Below are 25,766 nucleotides of genomic sequence, written 5' to 3'. Positions count from 1 at the left end.
GAAACTGACCCTTAAACAAGGGTGATGACTGTCCAGGGGCACCCAGTAAGGAAGCTGGACTCTAATCCAAGCCCATCTTTATGAAGAGCCTGAGCTGTTGGCTGCTTGGACCTTATCCCCAGAGCAGTGAGAGGGTTGGAGGGGGCAGGGGCAGGTAGATGTGAGAAAGATTGAAGAACAGGGGCCATGGAGAGAATTGGTGAGACTTCAGTGACCTGGTGGAGGCCACCTGAACACCCTGCTAAAACTGATTCCCTTTGGGCAGCCCTAGTCTGAGGTCAATGCAGTGGGTCTTGACCCACTTCCTCTGTCCAGCCCCTGGAATTGCCCCAAACCCGCAAGATAGGGGACTGTAGAGTTGAGCTGGTGTGAGCCACCTCAGGTTTGAAACGGTCAAAAGCAAGCTTATGCTGCCACCTCACGGCTGCAGCGGACATGACAAGTGTGTACCTCCCGCACCTTCCAGCCTCACAAGGCCTCCAAATGCTAGGAGTGCTCCCCTTGCTCACTGCGCAACCATACCACCACCACCACCGCCATTACTTGGGCTGGCAGGGACCTCCATTTTTCTCTCTGCCACTCAATGACCTTGGCTAGTCTTTCCCCCTCTGAGCTTCAGTTTCCCAGGTTGAACAGTGGGAGAGCTGAGCCCTGTCTGCTCCCCACCCCCACCAGGAGTCTGGACCGCTTGGATTCCGTGGACATGCTGCTGCCCTCCAAATGTCCGAGCTGGGAGGAAGACTACAACCCCATCAGCGACAGCCTCAATGACTCCAGCTGCATCAGCCAGGTGAGGGCGGTGGGCAGCCGGGACAGTGTGCTTGGCAGACAGAGCCCACCTCTCACCTACGGGGACACACATCAAGACCCAGCCCCTGTTGAGTGGTAGTCTGCATTGTGCTTCTGTTTAGTCTGTTCTCGAAGCCACCTATGTGTGTCTGTCCCACTCACTGTCCTGTGGCTGGCGAGCAGTCACGGGGCCTGACATTGCCTGGCCTAAGCTGTGGGTCCTGAGGGAGGGCCCACACGATGGCTGTAGACCCAGGAGCCCTGAGGTCAGAGAACTGGAGAGCTAGGTTTGGGTCCCAGTCTTGTCACTGACTGTAGGAACTCAGAACAAGTCGCTTCCTCCCAGAGCCTGTTCCCTGATTTACCACAAGAGGGTGGTAATTTCTATTTCAAAGGAATCAGTGAAATAATGAACATAAAGTGCTCAGCAAAGGGTAGCTACCTTTATGGTGCTTATCGCTATCTTGCTGTGTGACTTCACACAAGTTGCTTCTCCACTCTGCACCACTAACAGCAATAAGCATACGGTGCTGCACTTTTAATTCTCAGCTCCTCGAACCCTCTCAGCCACCCCCAGAGGGGGCATTATTATTCATCTCCTCATTTCAAAGATGAGGATACTGAGGCTCAGAGAGGTGAGGTCACACAGCTAGGAGGAGGCAAAGCTGGGTAGGAATCCAGAGCTGTCAGACCCACCTCTGGACCCCAGCCCCTGCCAGCTGTTCAGTACTTTAGAGTTTGCAAAGGTGGGACTAGCCACGGCCTGAAGGCTTCCCCCATGGGGTGGACTTGGAGACAAGGCCCAGAGAGAGCACAGCCCGGCCAATAGTGGCACAGCAAGGCAGCGAGGGCAGCCAGATGCAGGCAGAGCCTTCTCTCTGTGTGCAGTGCCATGGCCCAGGCTAATGGACTGCTTAGAATCAGAAGGCTTTGGAACCCCCAACTCCTCAACATGCCACTATTCCTAGCCTGGCCAAATCTTTCCCAGGCTCCCAACCTCAGCACTGTCATTCCCAGACTCCCAGGAGACTGACCTCAGGTGTGCGGAGAGATACAGCATCCCAGACATGGGACCCTCTGCCACCCTCATTCTGGCCCCACCGAGTCTCACTTGAACAGTTGTCCTGGCCTCCATACCTGCCACCTGCAGTGTGGTCTCAGTAGCCAGAGAGAGCTTTTAAAAGACTTAAGTCAGGCCCTAGCCAGGTAACTCAGTTAAAATGCCATCCCTATATGCCATGGTTTGGGGTTCAATCCCCAGTAAGGGCACATTCAACAGTTAACCTATGACTGTATCAAGAAGTAGAACAACAAATTGATATTTCTCTCTCTCTCTCTCTCTCTCTCTCTCTTTTTCTCTCTCTCTCTCTCAAATCAATAATTTTTTAAAATACATATACAGTGGCCTGGCCACCATGACTCAGTGGTTGAGCATTGACCTATGAACCAGGATATCAAAGTTCAATTCCCAGTCAGGGCACATGCCCAGGTTGTGGGCTCAATCCCCAGTATGGGGCATGCAGGAGGCAGCCAATCAATGATTCTCTTTTATTGATAGTTTTATCTTTCTCTCCCTCTGTGAAATCAATAAAAATAAAGAAAGAAATATACAGTGAAAGTCTAAAGTCAGATCACACCATTCCCCTGCTCAAACCCTCCCATGGCTCCCACCACACCCAGGTGAGAGCCAGAGTCTTTACTGGGTCCTGTGAGGCCCGGCCTCCCTCTGGGACATGATCTCAATTTGCCCTGTCACTCACCCTGCTCCGTCCACACCGGCCTCCTCTCTGCTCCTGACACGTCTTATCCCTGCTCGGGTCACTGCACTTGCTTCTCTCTTTCCCAGGAGCACTCTCCTCGCAAATCTTTGCACGGCTGACTCTCCCTGCATTTCAGTCTTGGCTCAAATGTCACCTCCTCCCGGGGCCTGCCCTCTCGTGTAAAGTGCTTCGTTTCCTTGGCAGCACTTATCACTTATCTAGAATTACATTGTTTACTGATTTACTTAATAATATCTGTCTCACTCTGAAGACTGAGAGCTTCCTACAGGTGAGGACCTTGCTGTCTTGTTCCCCACAGTGTCCCCAGTACAGGGCGCAGGGCATGCAGGTATGTGCTGGATGGACAGCTTCCCTCCCTGTCTCTCCCATCCTATCAAATTCTGTTCTCTCAGCTCTCAGTCTTCTTGTCTCCCTGTTTTTCTCTCACCTCATTCACATTTTTCTCTGACTCTAGTGTGCCTCATTTCCATGTTTCTCTCTGGGTCTGCCTGTCTCTCTCTCACATCCATCTTCATCCCCTGCCTGGCCCTGGCACTTGGAATACTTTTGTCCTTTGGCTACACAAAAAGGCACAAGATATTAGGCAGGCTTGGGACCCTAGCAGGTCTCTCCTATTACACCCTGTCTAGCCCCAGCTCTGTCCTAGCCCAGGATCCTCTGAACCCCCAAAGCTCCACCCCAGAAGCTTGAGCGACCTGAGCCATTTCAGAGATTTACCAGCTCTAGCTGTGTCTCTGCAGCCTTGATTCCTGTCCCAGAGAGCTTGTCTCACCAGGCATTGACTGTGCAGGCCCTGACCAGGGAAGAGAAGGCTCTGGGCTCTGTCTCTAAACTGTAGATCCTGGGGGCTGCCTGCCAGGTAAGAGGCAGCAGACAGGGCATCCATGGTGCCAGGGGCCAGACCAAGAGAAAGATGTGTAAACAGCACAGTACAAATCCCCTGGAGTGAGCCTCCCATCCAAGGGGGAAGCCAAGAAAGACCTCCTAGCACCTGGGCTTCAGCCAGTCTGAGGAGGAGGTCAGGCCAGCCAGCCACAAGTTCTTCGCAGCCGAGTCTAAACAACCAACCCCAGCCCCAGCCGTGGTCTCCCCATAACTCTCTTCTTCTCTTTCTGCAGATTTTTGGACAGGGCTCCCTGATCCCCCAGTTGTTTGGCCATGAGCAGCAGGTCAGTATGTTTACCATTTTTTCGTACCCCAATCCCAGAATCCAGAGCTGGGTCTTAGGCCTGGCACCTGGGTGGTCCTAGCTCCCAGCCTGGACAGGAAAAAGCAGAGCCAGCTCCAGGAAAGCCACCTCCAATGAAGGTGGAGCCTAGGCTCATGTTGGTGCCTTAACCTTCCACTCCTTGGCCCTATCGCTTCACTTCCCTGTGCCTGTTTCTTCCTCCCCAAAATGGGAAAGAATGGGTGAGGTTCTGAGACAGGCTAAGAAATAACCCTGGATGAGGGAAAGCATTCCCTGAGAGCCTTCTGGCTCCCGCCCTCCTCACCTCCCTCAACGCTGAGGAGAAGCCTGGGCAGACTGCTTCATTCAGACAGGCTGGGGGCTGGTGGTATTGACCTCAGCCCCGAGATCCCCTAACTTTTCTCCTTTTTGGGCCTTTAAAGATGTTGGGATGTAACCAACACTTACAAATCCTTGCACTCACCCAACAGAGCTTCCTATGATACGAGGTATGGGTTAGCGGGTGTTTACTCTCCCAGACACTATTCTAAATTCACAACATGAATTATATCACTTAATCTTGATAACAATCCTATGAAATTTGGTCTATAACTGGTCCCCATGTTATACCCTTGATCTTAGCCAAAAGGCTGAAAGCAGTATTAGCCTCCATTTTATAGATGGGGAGACTGAAGCACAGAACGGTTAAATGAGTTGCCCGCATTCACATTGTGAGGACATTATGAACCAGGGGCTGAAACCCTGGCATCCAGTTCCAGAGCTGAGCCGTTACTGTGAAATCCCAGAGCAAGGCCTCACTGCCCTGGCAGTACATGTCAGGTGGCAGTGTTGGAAGATAAACACCTCTCTCTCTAACAGCCCCTGCATTTTGACTATGCCATGCTGCCTTTTCATTACCAGCACTATCCAATAAAACTTTCTGCAATGGTAGAATTGTTCTGTAATCCATGCTGTCCAGTAAGGTAGCATGAGCAAGTGAAATGTGAATAAGGAAATGACTTTTTTTATTTAATTTTAATTAATTTAAACCTAAATAGCCACACATGGTTACTACTGTAACAGCTTTAGACCTTATCAAACATATGCTTCCCATTGGGCGATGTCATTTTACTCCATGCAGTCAGACAAGTACACAGGCATTTCATTTCATTTAGATGGAGAAGCCCTGACCCAGAGGATAGGGATGGTCTGAGATCACACAGCCCGGTCCAGAGCAGAGCTGGCCCGGGCCCACCCAGCTCCGTCCTTCCCTTCACATGCTGCTCAGTCATGGGCTTCCCTCCCCTGTAGCCCCTGCCTCCCCCAGGACCTCCATCCAGTGTCCCTTTTTGGCCGGCTGACTCCTCAGCTTATATTCTGTGATCCCCAGTCACCAACATGACCCCAAACATGAGTCAGGCAGACCCTTCTAGAACACATGGAAAGAGTATGTATGGGGAGGACCCTCTGTGCTCACACCTCCAGCTGCAGATTTGTAGGATCTTCCATCGGTCATCTTTGGAGGAACACTGAGAAGCCATCTAGATGAGCTCAAATTAGATGTGAGGTGGCAAAGAGCAACCATTCTGGAATTCTCCACACTGCCCATGGCAGGCATCACTAATCCATCCTCACTGCCACCACCCTGGCCCAGTCTTAGGTTCTCTCACCAGACTATCGGTCGCAGCGGTTTCATCTTTGGCCTCTACCTCCATTCCAGACCCCTCCCCAGTATCCACTCTGTAAGCCAGGGCTAGATTAATCTTCCTTAAATATACATTTGGAGTGTTTGATTCTGCCACTTCCTCACTGGGTTCCCCTAGTAAGTGTCTTCCTCTCACTGCACATGGTTATTTATTATCTCATTAATCTTGACAACAATCCTATATAATTTGGTCTGTAATTAACCCCTATTTTAAAGAGGGTAAATATCTATAAATTGTAAGATAGTAAATATCTAGCACACCTATTGGCACCCCTCACTCCAACATCCCGGGCAGACATTAATAATTTATTATAGGCCTAGCTGGTTTGGCTCAGTGGATAGAGCATCAGACTGCAGACTGAAGGGTCCTGGGTTCAATTCCGGTCAAGGACACATGCCCGGGTTGCGCGGGGCATGCAGGAGGTAGTGGGTCAATGATTCTCTGTCATTGATGTTTCTATCTCTCCCTTTCCCTTCCTCTCTGAAAATCAATAAAAATATTATTTTTTAAATATATTTTATTGATTTTTTACAGAGAGGAGGAGAGAGGGATAAAGAGCACACCCCCTACTGGGGATGTGCCCGCAACCAATGTACATGCCCTTGACCAGAATTGAACCTGGGACCTTTCAGTCCACAGACCGATGTTCTACCACTGAGCCAAACCGGTTTCGGCAATAAAAATATTATTTTAAAAATAATTTACTATAGCCTTCTTCCCCCCACTAAGTTTATATGTGGCCACAAAATCAATCTATCAGTCCATCGGTGTGGACACACAGGTATAATCTCGTTAATATCCTGGAAACTCTCCTTAGCAGTTCCTCCTCCATTGCAGAGATGGAGTGAGAAGGGCTGTGCATTTCCAAGGGCTCCTCTGCTCTTCCCATTCTGAGATGGGAGGGGGAGGAGGGGGAGGGCTGGGTTGAGGCCCCACAGATCCACAGCCCACTGCACAGTAGCAGCCGTCCCTGGAGGAGCACAGCTGGCCCCTCACGCCTGTCTCTGCCCGGTCAGGTACGGGAGGCGGACCTGAGCGACCAGTACGAGGCGGCCTGCGAGTCGGCCTGCAGCGAAGCAGAGTCGACGACAGCGGAGGCGCTGGACCTGCCGCTGCCGAGCTACTTCCGCTCCCGCAGCCACAGCTACCTGCGCGCCATCCAGGCGGGCTGCTCGCAGGAGGAGGACAGTGTCTCCTTGCAGTCCCTCTCCCCACCACCCAGCACCAGTAGCCTCAGCAACAGTCGCACGCTTCCGAGTGAGTACCGAGTGGAGGGGAAGGGTTTTGTTTTGCTTTGTTTAGGGGAGGGGCAGCCAGTGGGAAATGCTGGGGAGGAATTCGCGGAGGGCTGGCCGGGATTGGAGGGATGATCAGGAGCAAAAGCAGGACGCCTGGGGGCTGAACTACTCATCAGCTGGCGAATTGATGCTCAAATGGGGGTCACAGAAGCAGATGCCAGCACTGGTGGCCCGGGTGAGGGGGCTGGGAAGTACAGCCCGTGACTGTCAAGACCCTGGCTCAGAGGAGCCACCTACTGGTGAGATGGGCTCACTGAAGCTCCAGTTCAGTTATGCAAACCTGTGGGGAGGACGGGAATCTCCAGAGAAGGCTGAGCTTTCTGGGAGAGGATGGGATCTGCATTGAGCCTTCTCAAAAGGAGTGAGCGTGCAGGTTTCTCTCATGCTCACAATCAGGGACAAGCTACCCTTCCTGATACTTGTTCTAAATCCTCTGGAGATAAGCCATGTAAGGGTCAGGGTAAAAAGAGAACCCGTGTCACAGAGCAAGCCATGAAAATCAACGAAGTCAAGACCCAAGGAAAATGATAGCACAGTATCTGGTTCCGTAGAGAGAGCTTTGAGCTTACTCTGGCTAGCTGGTTCTCTCCTAGGGCCCGTTTCCCCATCTATAAATAAACTGGGGCATAAGCCAGGCCCTAGGGGGCTCTTGGGGAGATGAAATTAAGACTGGGTGTAAAAAGTGTTTATCGAGGCCTTGCACACCATAGGAGCTGACAAGTGGTAGCTGTTATCAGACTTGACTCTGAACTTCCTAACAATGGAAGGCAACTGGTGTTGGATTGTTGTCAAAAGAGAGACAGCTGTTTCAAGTACTTAATTGGTGTTTGATGTTTGTAAATGAACCTGAATCCTGTGGATAGTCTATACACAGGAAACCAGCTTGTTGGCAGGAGGAACTGGTCTATGCAGGCGGCAGAGCAAGAATCCACTTTGTTTACCTGTTGCCTGGGTGATATGTGGGCAGATCTTTGAGCTTTCCAGCCACTTTTAAACCTTAAGGAACAGTCTCGTTTTCAGGTATCAAGAGCTCAATCTGGTCTCATTTCAGACTTGTCTACCTCCGCATCTCATGGTAGTCAGTGTCTTCTCTGTTCCTTGTTCTGGTCCCTCCAGGTGGGAGGGCAAGGTACTAGCTAGTGCAGGTGCCGTATGCTGGCTCTTTCTCTTATGTGGAGCTTTTGGGGTTTCTCCTATCCTGCAGTGCCACATGGTGCCTTCTTGTCTGACATGAGCAATCTCCCTCCAGCCCACTGTTTCTTATTCCCCCTTAGCTTCTCCATCCAGAGGTGCCCCCCTTCCCACTCAGCCTCTTTTTGCTAGGGGCCTGGCTCTGCCAGGCAGCCACTTGGGCAGAATTCTCTGAGGACAGCTCCAGCCCTGCTTTCTTTCTTGGTTCCCACATAACCCATGTGAAATGAGGCCTTTGCCTGCAGCACTCTGAAAGTATGGGTTGGTTTGCTATAGCCTTCCTTCTAGAACTGCTGCCACACACAGGAATTCCATTTTAGAGGTCTATAGGCAGGTGTTGAAGTTCTATGGCCTCCAAAATCCAGGTGATCCCTGCCAGGCTCTTCCAGTCCTCTACAGTCCCCTTAGGAGCCTCGGGTACATGGTCAGATTTCCCATATCATCAGGCCCGTGAGAAATTCTCTAAGTACAAAATGGGCCTTGTTGGGGGGGGGGGGGGGGACACGGACATCTAGCACCTTAGCAATTTTCCTCAAAGAAACCCTCATTCACTAATCTCCCCTCACCCCAATCACTCATGAATGATCTGCGGATGGATGTTGGGCTACATGTCTCAGATCTGTTTGGGTTCTTATACTAGTTAGCTATTGCTAGAGTAGTACTATATAACAAACAACCACAAAATCGGTATGATACAACAGTTAACATTTATTTCTTGCTCCCAAGTTTGTGAATTAACTGGGACAACTCTGCTTCTGGGGCCAAAGGGTCCTCCTGGGATCAATGGCCTGCCCTGGGCATATTCTCATGGTGATGGCAGGAGCACCAGAGAGTAAACCTAGCTATACATGCACATTCCAAGGCCCCTGTTTGCATAATATTTGCTAAAATGATATTGGCTAAAGTAAGTCATATGACTGAGTTCAAAGACAAGGGATGGAGAAGTACTCTCCCACTTTTGTGTCAGAAACTGTATTTACATGGCAAAGGGTTTAGATATGGGGAGGAATGAGGAATCAGGGTCAATAATTCAATCTCCTACAGCCCACTCTCTTGGCCATTAGAAAATATGTTTATCCTCAAGACCACCTCCCACCCACCCCCAAGTTTCATCCAATAATAACATCAAGATCTCATGACTTATGTCAGGTTCTGGATGTGACTCCACTTGGTTGAGTGACCTAAAATCTAAAGATATAGTTGTCCACCTCCTACCTGTAACTCTGCACACATCCAGCACACATTGGTGAAATAGAGACAAGATAACTGCAATTCACACTCCTGTTCACAAAAAAAGAGAAAAGGAATTCAGAGACTTACTGATCCATGGCAGTTCTGAAGGTCTTCTGGGCAAATGTTGGACGAATGCTCTAGGATAGGAAATTACCTTGATGAGGCCCAAGCTGTACCACCGGGGGCTGACTCCCTAACGCACTGTCCTCAGCTGCTTCTGCTCTCTAAAAGCCCTTTCTGTTCTATTTGCCTTTTGGACCACTTGTTTAATATATATATATATATATATATATATATATATATATATATATATATATATATATAATTGATTTTTTGCAGAGAGGAAGGGAAAGGGATAGAGTTAGAAACATCAATGAGAGAAACATCAATCAGTTGCCTCCTGCACATTCCCTACTGGGGATGTGCCCGCAACCAAGATACATGCCCTTGACCAGAATCAAACCTGGGACCCTTCAGTCCGCAGGCTGCCGAGCTATCCACTGAGCCAAACTGGTTAGGGCTGGACCACTTCTGAAGAGAACATTGAAGAATGTGCTCTTTGGGCAGTTGAACAACTTTCTTAGCCTGAAGTCCCTAAAGAGAGTTAGGGACCCAGATGTCTTTTTACACCTAGAATGGTCTCAGTCCGTTCTGCCCAAGCTAATGGTAGTTTTGGCTGCGCACCTTCCTCAAACATGTTATGGGTTTCCTATGTATTTGATTCCACTTAACTCCTTGTGCCAATTCCACACCTACAATTACTTTTGAGCCATGCCAGTCTCTCTAGATTCAATTATGACTACTTCGGTACATCAGGCCAACTCCTTTCAGCTTTCTGGAAGCCCTTTTGAGCAGCTGAGAGCATCTACTAGGGCATCTTATTATTCTGGAGTATTAATAAAAGATGTTACAACCACACCCGGGATTTTATCTGGGCCACATGCTGTATCTTAACTGGCCATCACCTTGGTGTGTTCTTTGTCCTTTGCCCTTGGTTTCATTTGTGTCTTAATTTGAGAATGACTTACTAGCAGGAGAGGCTGAGGTTAACACATTTCTTTTCCCACTCAGCAAGTTCTGGGCCCTCTATATCCCCTGCAAACACTCCTTGGTCCTTTTATGAATATTCTTTCTTATACAGCTTTATCAAATGCACCCAAAGGGGCCAGCTTTTGCTTTCAACATTTTGCCTGAAAACTATCTTGCCCAAATCCATGTACTTTCTTCAGGTTACTATAGATAGACAGTTTTACCAAGCATTTCACCCCCACATGATATGGGTTACCTTTTTTCAAGCCTGCCGTAACATTTTACCTACTACTTACCACTTGGTCTCAGTGCCAATGCTGCATGCTTTTGTTGCTAACATTCCCTGCTCCTGGTACCAATTTCTGTATCCATCAGCTATTATCACAATAATGCTTTGTAACAAATAAGCATGCCTTTTTTAGCGGCACACAGTAATACACATTTGTTCTCATTCATGAGTGTTCAAGATGTCTGGTTCTGTTCTGCATGTCCTACGTCCTCCTCCCGGCACCAAAGGGTGCCCCTAGAATCACTACCCTAGCCAGGGCATGCTCTTATCATGGTGGTGGCAGAAGTATAAAAGGGAAAACCCCACTCTGCAAGTATATTTCAACTCTCTTTCACATCTACTCATATTTGGTTGGTTAAAGTAACTCATATGAGGCCAAGGCCAAGGTCCAGGGAAATATATCCCATCTTTTGTGGGAGAAGCTGCAGTTATATAGCAAAAGGTATGAATTCTGGAAAGGATTGGGAATTGAGGTCAAAATTTCAATCAGTCATAGCCCGCCCCCTCAGCACAGCCCTCATGGATGACTCAGCATCTGGCTTTAAATATAGTGATGTGGAGCTTTGATTATTCTCATTTGGGGCTTTAGCCCAAACCAAAACACTCAAAAAAAAAAAGTATCATGTAGCAACATCTTACATCTACCCAGACATGTGTGCACATGTGCACCTACTTACAGCATATATAGAGTTTTGTACCCTTAGACCTCTATATGATATAAAAGTGCAAATAAAAACACATGCACACTGATATTCTCATATGTACACATAGTATCTACATATCTCTACATACATCTGCATACACATACATGTGTGTCTCCAAGGCTCATGCCACCTTCTCATCCAGAGGACATCATGCCTCTAGCAGATTTGAGCCACCAAATAATTTCACCACCCACTTCCCTGGTCAGCCCTCCCTCCAGGTCTCCACAGTGGCTCCTCTCTCCTCCACCCTGCAATCCCCTCATGCTCTCAAAACTCATCTCCCTCACCAGGAAAACCAAAGCCACCATGTTTTCTGTGCCCGGAGCTGCAGCTGGTCCATAGGGTACCTTTGTGTGCTGGGTTAGGAAAGAGTGCCCCCACCACTACTACCACCAGAAACTTAACTGCCATTTCTTAAAAACTTGTCACGATGTACTTTTTTTTTCAGAATAAGACCCATTGATGCCATCTGCTAGAAATGTGTCATAATCAGTATGTACTTTAATTATGTCTTTATTGTGACTGGCACACCCATTATATGTGGCATCCTTAATCAGTGCAAAACTTGCACAGTCCTGCCCATAATCACCTCTCTCCATATGGAAACACACAGGCACACAGGCACCTCCTATGCAGCCACTGTCTCCCCTCAGGGGCCACATTGGTCAGAAGGCTGCCCCCTGCCGAAACCGGTTTGGCTCAGTGGATAGAGCATCGGCCTGCGGACTGAAAGGTCCCGAGTTCGATTCCGGTCAAGGGCATGTACTTTGGATGCAGGCACATCCCCAATAGGGGGTGTGCAGGAGGAAGCTAATGGATGTTTCTCTCTCATCGATGTTTCTAGCTCTCTATCTCTCTCCCTTCCTCTCTGTAAAAAAAATCAATAAAATATTAAAAAAAAAAAAAAAAAAAAAAAAAGGCTGCCCCCTTCTCTTGGCATCTGTCTCCAAGGAGTGAGCAGTCTGGGCCCACCACCATGCTGAGGGGTAGGAAAGCTCTTTGTCACTTTCAGGTGGGCACATACACAGGCAGGCAGGTGGATGTATGTGGGCAGGCGGTGTATTGACACCGTGGAGCCTGGGAGGGGTGGATCCTTGGGGAGTGGTCACCCACCTCCTCAGAACCAGCCAGCTTCCCAGCTGCCAGTGCCACTGCCTCCCCTTCTCCCCCTCTCCCTTCCTGACCCAGATTCCACATTCCAAAAATAGCTCTGGCAGGTGACTGGCAGGCTGGGTCGGCTCCAGCTGGGATGGTGGGGAAAGCAGCAGCTTAGCTGCCTGTACAGCCAAAGAATCTGCCTGGGAGAGGCCACAGGTTCATCACCCCTCAGTCTGCCTCCTCTCTCTCTCTCTGCCTCTGAGAAAAAAAGAACAAAGAAAACTTCCCTCTACTCCTTCCCTTCTCTTCTGTCCATCTTCCATGAGTGCTCATTCTCTCCTCCTCTCCCCCTTTCTCCATCCCTTTCTTCTAGCTTCCCCTCCCACCCCTCTTCCTACCATCTCAGCTTTCCGGTCTGTCTCTCCCAGCTCTGTTTCTCCCTGCACCCTCTGTCCCTTTCTTCCCTCATCACAGTTTCTGGCCCTCCTCTCCCACCAGCCTCCCTTTGTGTCTCTCCCATCTTACTGAATCACAAGGGAAGCTGTGACATCACCCTAAGTGTGGTCACAGTAGGCTTCTGGGTAGCACCCCCAGCTCCTGCCAACTGCACTTTCTGCCCCTACACATGTGTACACACACACATACAGATACATACACTTACACACACACATGCATGCACACTAGGGGTCACTCTCTGGCAGTGCTTGAGGCTGTAGACTGAGCTGTGTGTTCCTGCCCTGGGAAACACCCTTGCTAAGGGGCTGTAAATTCTAGTTTTAGCTCTGCTGTGTCACTCTGGGCGGGCCCCAGCCCCTCCCTGAGCCTCAAATTCTCCATCTATATTGTGGAGCTTGTGTTTGGGAATCCTTGAATACCTACTATCCAAGTCACAGAATGTTCTATCCTCCCTTCTTTGTCTCTTCCCCTCCCCCCACCCCCCTTCCACCCCCCTCCCCCCCTGACGTGTTGAACTCTCCCAGTTTCTTCTCTGATTCACTCCTCCTCCATAGACACAGGAAGGATGGCTGACTACATTCCAAGAACAGTCAAATTCGTCAGCCTTGTCTTCTAGTCCAATCCTAGGTCTAGCCCTCCACAATCTCTGTTTATTACACCACAGGCTCCTGTCAGACTGGACACTCCATCTGCCTGAGCATCAATGCTGAGAGGAACCTCAAAGACCAACTTGTTCAGAGATGCAAAATAGACTTCAACTCATGTCATATCTGATCCCTGGAACTCAGAACTGAGATTTAGTTAAGCAGAGAAGTGTGCTGCCATTGATTAGTGATGTCTGCCGTTGCCAGGATAGTTGCGCATATCTGACATTCCAGAGGTTAACCCAGTTAACCTCTCTCTCTCTCTCTCTCTCTCTCTCTCTCTCTCTCTCTCTCTCTCTCTCTCACACACACACACACACACACACACACACACATATGCTGATATTTTACAAAGAAACTGCAGCCTAGAAAAGGTGAATGTGAAGTCAAGGTCACCCAGTTAGTAGGTCAACCAGGTGTTTTCCACTGAATTGAGTTATTGTCCTGTGGGGGAGCCACTCAGGTCCTGGTAAAGGAGGTACAGAATGTCCACAGTGTTTCAGGGAGAATTATCTGGCAGCATGGGCAGGATGGACCAGATAAACACTAAGTGCAGCATAAGACAAGTATATTGTTATTTTCAAAGTCTTAGGACTGTGCCTGGCCCAATAACCCCCAGTTGCTTTTGTTATTAATATGCCTTTCAGCAAAAACCAGGACAGTGGTGTCTGAAACACTGTATCATCTCCAGTATGGTTCTTTTCTCCTTTTTATATTTTTCACCATAAAAATTATATTTTATTTACATAATTTCCTATGAATTAGATTTTTTACACTTGAGACTGAAAATTGAAACTGATTTTCCCACAAAATAACTGGATTATCACATTCTTAGTTCTTTCATGTTATAGTAATATTAAATTATTTTAGAAAATAAAATGGCATGTTAAAGCAAATTATTAGCACTTACAAATCAGTAAATTTATGAAAAATCCTATTATGAGCAAATATATAAAACACCAGTTGAAAGTGAAACTTGAGTGGACCATGCTAGAGAATATGAGACATTCTTTTCAATAGGTTTAATTTATATTCACACTGTGGTTATCCCAACATGGTTATCACCATCAAAACAGATCCTTCAGCCCTGACCAGTTTGGCTCAGTGGATAGAGCTTTAGCCTGCACATTCAAGGGTCCCAGGTTCGATTCCGGTCAAGGGCCTATACTTTGGTTGTAGGCACATACATAGTGGGGAGTGTGCAGGAGGCAGCTGATGGATGTTTCTAACTTTCGATTCCTCTCCTTTCCTCTCTGTAAAAAAATAAAGTTAAAAACAAACAAACAAAAAAACAGATCCTTCAGCAACCAGAAATTTTATCTTTTTAAAAAATGTTTTCATTGATTTTTAGAGAAAGGGGAAGGAAGAGGGATAGAGAGATAGAAACATCTATGAGAAACATCATTGATCAACTGCCTCTTATATTCCGCACTGGCCAGGAATCAAATTGTGACCTCCTGCTTCAACCACTGAGCACACTGGCTGAGCTGGGTTATCTTTTTATTTTTTATTTTTCCTAAAATAAGCAGTCTATGAAATATGAAATAAATAAGAATAGTCTGGAAGTCTTATAGAGGCCCAATTTCAGTACAGTGGCACTTTTCCATTCCTCTCTTTATTTCATACAGCACTTCATTTTATTGGAAAAAAAATTTTTTATATATATCAACTTGAGTCAGAATCAATGTCTCGTTTGTGAATTTTCCAACCTGTTCATTCCGTCCACCTGACAAAATACTTGGAGCAGGTTTCTTCTATTTGGACTTCCTGTCTTTCTGCCCTTTCCTCTTCTTTTTCTTGAAAATATCTGTGTCCTAGGCCAGTGGTTGGCAAACCACAGCTTGCGAGCCACATGCGGTTCTTTGGCTCTTGAGTGTTCTAACGCCACTTCTTCAAAATAGACTCACCCAGGCCAAAAACCGACTTCTGCGCACGGGCCACGAAGTTTCAATTGCACTGTACGTGAGTACCTGCACGTGGTATTTTGTGGAAGAGCCACACTCAAAGGGCCAAAGAGCTGCATGTAGCTCGAGAGCCGTGGTTTGCCGACCACTGTCCTAAGCTATTCTCCTTTCTTCTTCCTTTGTTGCCTTTTTTTCTTTGGTCTGCTCCTACAAAACCTTGTAATTCACATAATTATATATGTATATATATTATTATATATATATTATTTTTGACAGAGAGGAAGAGAGGGATAGAGAGTTAGAAACATCGATGAGAAACATTGATCAGCTGCCTCCTGCACACCCCCCACCAGGGATATATGCCTGCAACCAAGGTACATGCCCTTGACCTGAATCGAACCTGAGGCCATTACTTGTGTACCTCCAACTGAACCGTTTCTAAGTTAAATTATTGTATAACCACATCTTTCTTTCTCCTTTTTCCCCACCCCCAGAAGCATTTCTTTTTTCTTCTTCTTCTTCATTTCAGAAAGGAAGGGAGAAAAAAATGATGAGAATCATCATGTGCTGCCTCCTGCACACCCCCTACTGGGGATTGAACCTGCTACTTAGGCATGTCCTGATTCATGGGTAGATGCCCAACCACCAAGCCACACAGTCCAGGCCTGTGTGCTCTTTTTAATCCAGCTTCTGTTTTGTTATTTCTGCTGTGGAATTCCACCACTGCTGCTCGTTCTTCAGGGAAGAGTTAATGCAGCAGCACAAGGGGCCTGTGGCCCTGCTAGGGCACGAGTGGGGGTCACAGCCAGCGCACACTGCCCTGCTCTCTGAGCTCCTGGAGGAAGCCCGAAGCGCTCTTCCTCTGGTCTCTCACAGGAGAACCGGGAGGGGGGCAGGCTCTGCCCCTGACGCCATTGAAGTCCCCACCTCTCTCTTCTTGTCACCCCTTTTCTTCCTGATCCTTTTCTGTTCTGCTTCATCTTCTGTGTCTCCAAAGTTGTAGAGGTTCTGGAGCACAGCACCCAGAGGCGTGTGAGAAGAGGGAAGCGAGGAGGACCCCAGACCCTGCTTCTGAGCTTTTGTGGGGTCTGACTCTGTGGGACAACGCAAAGCCTGCCGGGGTGCCCTTCTTTTCTCTGGTTTATTTTTGGAACAGAAATGCACAGAGAAGGGAAGGAACTTGCCTAGGTCACCCAGCAAGGCAGGGTGGGAAGCAGGAGCTGGGTCTGTGGACCTGGTGTAAGTGCGGCCTGGGGGATGAGACCCGCAGAGAAACCTCTCTGGATAGGACTGTGGGAGGGGCGCTGGCGGGGGAGAAGGCACTGAGGCCCTGAGGCTAGAAGAGGGATGAAGGGCTTAGGCAGTACCTGCTGCACTTGCCCTGCAGGGCACCGTGGGATACAGGTTTTATGACGTCAAACAGGAAACGAAGGCTCAGGGAGGTTGAACGGACGTTCAAGGTCACACAACCCTCCAGAGGCTGAGCCGGGACTTAAACCCAACCGGGAGGGTGCGGGGTGGGGACAGCACAATGAGGGTGGAGCAGCGGGGACAACCATAAACACTCAGGACGTAGAGTCCGTTGTACTGGAGGTCTCATTTGACCCTACAGGGGTGAAAAGACCACCTAGGGCCCTTGCTCTGAGCCTCGGTTTCCCCCGGGGGTGCCGAGGTGTCGCTGCGGTCAGGTGCGAACGCTCCTCGCCAGCCGCACGCACAGAGCATGCGCCCCGTTCCAGCTGGAACCGGTTAGGCCGGCAGCGTGAGGGGCGGAGCCCCCTCCCACGCCCAGGCCTGCGCGTGCCGACGTGGGCGCGCTCCCTCGCTCGGTGGGTCTGGGCTGGCGGGTTCGAGCGCCCCGCGCGCTTGCGCACCGGCCGAGCCGCGCGTGCGCGCGAGGGGCCCCGTGCCCAGCCGGCCGCGCGCGCCCCCGTCCGGCCCGCGACGCGCGCGCGGCTGACGCGGAGGGCGGGGAGAGGCGGGGCCGGCGCTGGGCTTTAACCCGGAGGCCCCGCCCCTCGGGCGTACAAAACCGGAGCCTCGGGCCGGGCCGCGTGAGGGAGGAGGGTGAGTGCCCGCCGCTGGCCGCCGCTGTCGCCAGCCGGTCCGTCACTCCGTCCGTCTGTCCGGTCCACGTCGTCGCCGCCGCCTCCTCAGCCCGGACGCCCGGGGCCCGCCCGGAGCCGCCCGGAGCAGCCGCGGCCCCGCGAGGAGACGGGCGCCGCCCCCGCCCGGTCCTGCCCCCGCCCTCCTCCCCGTCTGTCTGTCCGTCAGTCCGTCCGTCAGTGCACCCGCCCGCTCGCGCTTCCGTCCTTGTGTTCGGCCGGACCTCGGGCCGTCTCTCCGCTCCGCCCGCTTTGTCTCTCCCCGGCCGCTGTCTCTTTGTCTCTGCCCTGCGCTGCCTCAGCCCCTCCTTCGCTCCCCACACTCGGTCCCCTCGACGCGTCCCTCTCGGCCCTCAGAGCCTCCTTTCCTGAGCTCCTCCATTCTTCAGGATCCCCCTTCCCCCCAGAGCGCCCCACATCTTCGGGTGCGTCTCCTTTAGAGCCACCTCCACACCCCAGGGCTCCCCGCACATCCTTTGGGGGCCTTCCTCCATCTGCACCCCAGACCCCTGGGGTCTTGCCTCCTCTTAGCCCTCACTCCCTCAGGACTTTTCCTTTTTCTGGTGTCCCCCCTATACACTGGGATCTCCGAGATCCCTTGGGGTCACTCCTTGGAAACCCTCCCCCCCAAAAAAAACAAAAAACAAAAAAAACTCCCCGGCTTTAGCTCCCCTCCCTGCCTTCCCGTGGTTTGTCCCCTGTCACTGATTCTCCTTGTTCTCTTTCAGGCCTCTGCTCTCCCCCACACACACATTTATCTGGGTGGGGATCCCCTGCTTGGCTCTCCCTGCCTCTGTCCCCACATCTGTCTCCTTGCTCTCACCATTTAGTGTCTCTTGTTTTGAAGGCCCCCTTTTGAACCTGCTCCTTTGCCCCCTGTTCCTCTGCCCCGTCTCCTCTCCTCCCTGCTCCTGTCTCTCCCTCTCCCCTTTTCTGTCTCTGCCGGTCTCTGGGTCTCTGACCCCCCATCCGGCCCTCATGGCTTTGTGTCTGGAGCTCTTGAAGCAATGTGAGTGGTGGGGTGTCTGGGTCGGGCGGAGTCTGCCTGCAGGCTGGCCGTGGCTGAGGCTCCTTGGGGTTGGCGCTGGGGCGAGGGCTGGCACTAGGGCTGGACTCTGGGGGCCTCCCCAGAAGGGGGCGAGAAGGGGCCAGGCCAGCTGATGGAGCTGGGAGAGGGTGGTCTTCCTGCTCTGAGGCTTCTGCTTTAGTTGCTTGTGTGTGTGGAGGGTGTCATGAGCTGGGTGTCCCTCCCTGCCTGCTTGGCCCTGCATGGCCTGGCACTTTGTGATCGCTTGTGGGCAGGCCCGGGCTATTTTGGAGCCGGCAGGATGTGATATCACTTGGGCGTTTATTTAGACCCGGCTGGGGGTGGGGGCTGCGTTCTTGCCAGCTTGAGTAATGAAATTGTGCAGGGGGGTGCGGCCTCCTAGGCAGCTGGGCCGTGGGATTTGGTGCCAGTACTTTGCAGGCCACCACACTGGGCAGGTGAGCAAGGGTCTGTGCTGCGCCTGTCTGAGCCTCTCAGTGAGGGTGAGGGAAGAGAGGAGTTGTTCCTCATCCGACCATCCTATAGAATTGGGTTTGGTGGTCTAACACCTCTGGAGCCTTGGTTCTGCCAGCTTCAAGCTGTGTGACCTTGAGTGAGACCCTCAACCTCTCTAAGCCTCAGTTTCCCCATCTGTTTGAAGAGAATAACAGTGCCAGCCTCACAACGTTGTCTTGATGATCAAGTGAAACATCTGTAGACGTGCTTTGTGAACTCTCGTCCTCTTTAAACTGAGCTCCACAGAGGGAAAGCAGCCTGTCTGGACTGCATAGCTATTTTATGATGTTGCTGGAACAGGGATCAGGGCCCAGGAATCCCCATCCAGAGTTCTTTACCCTCCACTCCATTACTACCTGATTATTCAGGAATACACCTGCCCCTGTGATAGGGCAGGAAGTACGCCATTCCTTATTTATGCCCGGATCCTGGTTATTCTTTGTCAGTTTGTAAAGATAGGCAGGTATGCCCAGCTGGATGTTTGTGCTGGGAGACAGTTGGATTTTCCATGTTCTGTCCCATTGTTATTTAAGGGATTTTTTCCTTGTTTGGCCAGTGGCATTTGGGAATTGTCACTTGTGGTTGTAAGCCCTAGCTGCTTTTCCTGCTAGGAAAATGGAGTGATGGAACAAAGTCCCCAGATGAGAAAGGGTCCATATTCAGCCGGCGTCTGCTGTCAGGGAGCCTAGGATGTCCCAGGACTTTGGAGGAGATGAGATCAGCAACTGTAGCCCCTTTATCTCATAGAAGAGGCCCCAAAAGACCAGGGATCCACAGATGGTCAAGCCTGACTCCTGGGTACTGTTCCATGGCATTGTCTCTGAGGCAGTCACTGTCAGGCTGGTGTCACCTGCCCACTGGCATATAATGATGATTTCTTACACCCATTGACATTTTACTATAGGCCTATGCTTGGCACACTACACAGACTACTTGCAGTGGGGAGAAGGGGCTTGGTTCCCGTCTAGAAGTGAGGGATCAGGGTTCTAGTCCCACATCTCACCCATTCTCAGGGAGGCATCTTTCCCTTGGGCTTCAGCTTCCTTATCTATAAAATGGGAATCATAATCCTTGTCCTAAAACTGGTTCTGAAGTCATGGAATCCCTAAAAAAATTCTGTGAGGCAGAATGCCAAGGTTCTATTCCTGCCTCTGATAGTGTGACTTCAAACAGGAGTCCTCTATGTATTTTTCCTTCTGAAAAAATGAGGGAGTTGGGCCTGTTCTCTTAGGTGCTTTCAGCTCTGACATTTGAGGATCCTAAGGTAATTCAAAGGTCACCTATTTCTATCTACATCTCATCTTACCTGTTAAAAGTGGCTTGATCACAGAATAAGAGGGAGGATAGATTGAACGCTGTCAGATGTGTGCTGATGATGTGCTGTGGGGTTTTGTTAAGAGAGAAGCAAAGGAAGAGAAAGGAATCCAGGAGAAGGCAGTTCTGGAGCTGGGCCTCTATACCAGGCATGTTCTGCCTTTTAAACAAGCATATCTCAGAGATATTGCAGACCACCACAATAAAGCGGGTTATCTTTTTGCTGTTGGAGGATCTTGCCTTCAATTTGTAAAAACACATCTGTGAAGTGCAATAAAATGAGATATACCTGTACACAATTTCCCAGAGGGTAGGAAATAGTGTGGGTTTTAGAGCCACAAACACCTGGTTTTAATCAGTCTCCATCACTTACTGCCTGTGTAATCTTGGTCAAGTTACTTTCTTTGAGTTTCAGTATCCTCATCTGGACTCAACCATATTTACAAAGTAGGATTATAGTGGGGATTAAGTGAGAGTACTATATAAAAAACACCCAGTACATAGTAGGCATTTAATAAATGTCGACTTTCACCTCCCAATAATATCTGGATCACTTTTTTGTGAGTGAGATCAAGAAAGAAGCCCAGCCTCTCCCCACACTCCCTTTGGTTGGGGTTCCTGTAAAAGGAAAGCACCTTCTGGCTGTAATAAATGATAGGAGTAATCCTCTAATCTCTCACTTGCTATGTGAGGCATTGTGTAATCTGCCAGGCTCTTTTCTGACCATTGTTCCTCACATCAGTCCTAGGAGGAAGTCGGAAGTGAAAGGAGTTCTCTATTTCACAAATGAATAAAGGGCCCGAGAAGAACTGGTAGCTTCTCAGGGTACCTGGCGTGGCTTTGTTGGGGCAGGCTAGCTCAGACTGGACTTGGCCCACAGCTTTGCTCCAAATTGATTGCTTCTACCTGATAGCCTACCCTCTCAGGCCACCTTCTCTGGTCTGGCATCTGTTCTGCAAGAAGGGTTTGCTTGACATTTCCCCAGCCTCTGAGCTCATCTCAGATTTAAATGGGACTAACTGGAGGCTGGATGGGGGACTGAGTCACCACCTTCCCTGGTTTTCTCATTCTGAGCAGCAAGTAACCAGACACACCCAGAGGGCCACTGAATGAGTGAGACCTACTGGTTGTAGACACCACACGAGACAGACTTTCTTCCCTGAGCTCCTGCTATGGTGGCTCCATATGTTTTTCTTTACTCCCAGAGATCTGGAAGCACAAGCCACATGGAGCAGTTGTTGGCTTGGCCTTTCCTGCATCCCATGCACTTAAAGGTTGTCAGTTCCATTCCTGGTATGCAGGAGAAGGTATGCAAGAGGCAGCCAATTGATGTTTCTCTCTTTCCCTCTCCCTTCGTAGCTCTCTAAAATCAATAAAAAGCATTTATTTTTTTTTAAGAGAAAGATAAGTGGTCAGAGGTAAACTTGACTCAGTCTGGAACTGAACTGGGTTTGGAAACCTTTTCTAATCAGGGGCCTCCTCTCCTAGCCCTGGGCCAGTCAGTCTTTTTGGGGATGGTAAAGAACAGATGCCCTCTGCTCTTGGGAACTAACTTATAATCTGACAAGAGAGACAAGACTACAATTACAAGAGACTGTGTGACAGTCTATATAATTAAGTGTCTGGTAAAGAAAAGCATTGTCTGAGAAGGAAGAAGTGAGTGTGAGCCAGAGGAAACGAACAGGGCTAGACTCTAAGAGACAGACGGTAGGGCTGACATTCTGGAGAATGGCTTGTACAAAGTTAGAGGTACAGATACTGGAAGGTAAACAGTGAGTAGATTAGTTCTGCTGATGCATCATGGCTCTGGATAAAACATCTGGGTGAGACCAGGAGGTTGTAGGCAATGTTGAGCTTCAGCTGAGAAGCAGAAGCTTTGGAGAGCCATAGAAGGTTTTAGAGCAGGGGTGGTACAATGGGATGATTTTCTTCAAGATGAATCAGGCTGGAATTAGAGTGAAGCTTTGCAGGCCTCCAGATGACAGAAGAGGATGAGGCTGTGGTGGAACCCTTGGGAGTGGGAAGAGCCAGTTAGGATAGCAGAGGATGTGCTCCGCCCTGAGGAAAGCTCAGCTGGGGGCCTAATGGGCTAAATGGAAATATACTGGGTGTTGCTGCTTTGGGCCAGGAAATAACAGTCTAAGCACATTGCTTGTACACCTGCTCTATGCCAGGGCCTCCAGATGTTCTCATGAAATAAGCCTGAGGCAGGTGAACCTGTTTTACAGATAAGGAGAATGAGGCTCAGACCCAAGGCTGACTGCCTGCAAACCCTGACTCTTCCCACAGTTCACCTTTGCTTCTTGGAAAGGAAACTACTATCCTTAGGGTCCTAGGAATCTAAGCCTTCTTGCCTCTTGATTTGGGGGTATGCAAATATGTCCCCTAAGTCCATAAACTATCCTTTCTAAAGATCCAGAAGCTTGGGGCTGGGTGCCAACTTAGAATTTCTTCAAGGTAGGAGAGTCAGGGAAGTGAAGGGCCTTTATATCAGCAATATTACTCACCAGGCATCCTCTATAGTTGGGCCTCATATGTGGTTGGTCCAACAGTGGGCAAGTCTATGACTGGACTCATTGGGATTCTTAACTAGCCCCAACCAGCGAGGGTGTTTCCTGGCCCAGCCAGAGGAATCTGTCACCAACAAAGGTATAATAGGAAAGGATTTGTCCAAGGTGCCCCTCAGGACAAGAGAACGAGATGATGGAACCCAGTTCCCATTTCCTAGGCTGCAGCCAGTGATATCCATTGGGCAGAGAGAAGGGGAAGGGGACTGGCACATACTGAGTGGCTACCACAGGAGGTAGCAATGACTGGTCCATTGTGCAGCTAGAACATTAAAGATGGCCAGTCATTCTCTGTGTGCCCCCTAAGCTGGGCCTCATACTCAGGCAATGAGGCAGAGCATCACATAGTCATAGCCTCCATGCTCGCCTCACCACACTCGTCCTTGCCTCCAGTAAACCCCCAGATCCATATGCCAGTCTTCTTTGGCTAATACTCTCTAAGCCCAGCAGTGTTCAGGGTACGATTGTAACTGTACCCCTGTTTTTCATCCCAAAATCTGGACAAAGGTTTTGATTAGGGATTTTTGTGTTCCTATGGAATAGACCCAGTCTGAGAAATATCATTCAGACATTATAACAGTGGACTAGAGCAACATGTGCTATCCCTTTCATTTGGTAAATTTTACTATTTGCCAAATGCTTTCTCATAAACTTGATCATTTTCCTGTATATTCATTTTTTTGTTTTCAGAACATTGATTGTGGATACTTAATATTTGTTTAGCTTATTTGCAGAACACCTTTATCTACCTTATTCCAGTAGATCCTTATACAACCCTAGAAGATCATTACTATTCTATCATCCTCATTTTCCAGGGTGACTTGACCAAGGTCACTCCGGGATTCATTGGCTGAACTACTCCTTTATTCAGCTAATATTTGTTACGTGCCTGCAGTGTACTAGGTGATGAGCTGGCCCGGGAGATACAGGGGCAAGCAGAGCTGTCTTAGAGATTTAATTTCTGACTTCCCAGAGTCCATAGTATCACAGAGGCCTAGCCGGGATCCACCCCAGTGCTCCTGAGCTCGCCACCCTGGCTTCCTCCCACTGCAGACCTCTGAACTTTGGGTCTGTGGCTTAGATCTAGACTGTTGTAAGCAGGTCTCTGCAAACTGAACTTCAAAAGTGACAAAAGAAGTCTTCAATAATGACTTAATTATTAACATCAAGGTGAAGAAGGGCATTTCAACAAAAGGCCATCTGCTCTTTCTCCCCCAAGGGAAGTTGCCCAAGGTCTGCTATACCTAAGATCCTGGCCTGAATTTTCCACAGCCTCCAAATATTTGATTACAGTGTTCACAGGTGTGGAGCCCTGTGGCCATGTGCTGAGCTGGGGACCCTCCCTGCTTACTTTAATATTAAATGAGTTAATAGAGGCAGATTCTAGGATATCAGGTAGTACAGAGGACTCTAGCCCAGCCCCTTCACTTCCCAAGAGTAGGAATCAAGAGTAGGAGAGGCCCAGCCGGGGTGTAGCTCAGCAGTCGAGCCTCCACCTAGGAACCAAGAGGTCACCAGTTTGATTCCTGGTCAGGGCACATGCCTGGGTTGCAGGCTCAATCCCCAGTAAGGGGCGTGCAGGAGGCACGGATCAATGATTTCCTCTCTGAAACCAATAAAAAAAAAAAAATATTTAAAAAGTAGGAGTGGAAGGGACTTATCAGTATCACACACTGAGGGATATTCCTTACCTTTCATCCATCTTATTAGCCTATCTTTCCCCAGTCCTTCAAGTAGAAACCTTCTCCTCTCAGCTGTACCTGTTCCACATTTAAAGCCCTTTCCAAATCCTTCCCATGCCTTAAAGTCAAGTTTTTCCTAAGTTTTCCCTGACATTTCCTCCATTTCTTCCATGCCCGGAACCCTACAGTGTTAGTCTGGGAGGGGGGCAAGGACACACTCAGAGAGACTGACCACCAATTCTAATACAAGGCTGAGCCAGTAGTCTTTGAGGAGATGTCAAAATCCAGGGGCCTGGGTTCTGGCCCTAGGGAGTCTGATGCTTGAGACCTAGAGGAAGGCTTCTCTGGGTTCATTTTGCTGGAGTTATTTTTGTGTATAAAAATTATATTTTTAGTCTGACCAGTGTGGCTCAGTGGTTGAGCGTCGACCTATGGTAATTCTCTGTGGACACACAGGTCCATGGTCCATGACTGTGTGACAGTCCATCTGTGGATAGACCACTAGTTATTCAGTCCTCTACTTAGGTTCATTTAGGTTGTCCTTGTTGCTATGAGCAGTGCTCCAGCAAGCACCCTTTCCCCCATGTCTATGTGTGTGCGTGCATACTTGTGGGAGCCATTCCTGCAAGTGAAATTGTTTGGAGGAGTCTGTGCACCTCAAATTTTGTTAGATATTTTCTGATTGCCTTCTTTTGCATTCTGAAAACATATATTTAAAAGTACCTTGCCTCGACCCCTGGATTCAAATTCATTTTCTTGGTTAAGAATCACTATTCTTATCCAGCCCAGAGAGGGGAAGGGGGTTGGCTAGTGTCATTCAGCAATCCTCAGCCATTGAGGTGTCCCAAGTAAGATGCAGATGGGAAGAAGTGAGGAATGAAAGGAAGAAATGGGCTGAAAGGGCGGCAGGGTGATCCAGGATTGGGGGAAGGGGACTCTGTTCCGGGTACCTTGGGACCTGTTTGTGACTTGGTCTCCCGGGAGAGGTGTCCCCCCTCCCATGCTGCATTCTCCTTCCTGAAGTTCTCTGGTTTGTGCTGCACCTGCTTGGCAACAGCTGGGCTATGAGCTCTTTCATACAGCAAATATTTACTGAGTTCCTGAATCCCAAGGCTGGCTTGGCCACAGTTTCCCTGTCATTCTCAGGTCACCAGGCTAGGAAGACTTGGTAAACCAGCCATTAGTAAAACACCATAAAACAGATTACAGTGATCTTAACTAAACACTGTGCCAGGCACATAGGGTTAGCAGAGTCTGAAGTTAGG

General features: G+C 49.3%; 1 protein-coding gene across 6 annotated transcripts in view; it reads left to right on the top strand.

The window, feature by feature from the left end:
* DLGAP4 (DLG associated protein 4) overlaps positions 1-25,766 on the top strand; it is a 177,198-nt gene that overhangs the window by 112,471 nt on the left and 38,961 nt on the right. For 4 of the 6 annotated variants that reach the window (XM_036418397.2, XM_036418396.2, XM_036418398.2 and 1 more), the window contains exons 5-7: positions 676-790; positions 3,689-3,739; positions 6,461-6,701. In XM_036418397.2, coding sequence (XP_036274290.1) covers positions 676-790; positions 3,689-3,739; positions 6,461-6,701 — 407 coding nt within the window. Of the gene's footprint in view, positions 1-675; positions 791-3,688; positions 3,740-6,460; positions 6,702-17,543; positions 18,405-25,766 lie in introns of those variants that run through there. The other 2 variants (XM_036418401.2, XM_036418403.2) reach the window with 2 other exon arrangements.

This window comes from Pipistrellus kuhlii, unplaced genomic scaffold (genome assembly GCF_014108245.1).
Source record: "Pipistrellus kuhlii isolate mPipKuh1 unplaced genomic scaffold, mPipKuh1.p scaffold_m20_p_6, whole genome shotgun sequence".
NCBI classification, from domain to species: Eukaryota; Metazoa; Chordata; class Mammalia; order Chiroptera; family Vespertilionidae; genus Pipistrellus; species Pipistrellus kuhlii.
This window is presented reverse-complemented; position numbering and strand designations above follow the sequence as displayed.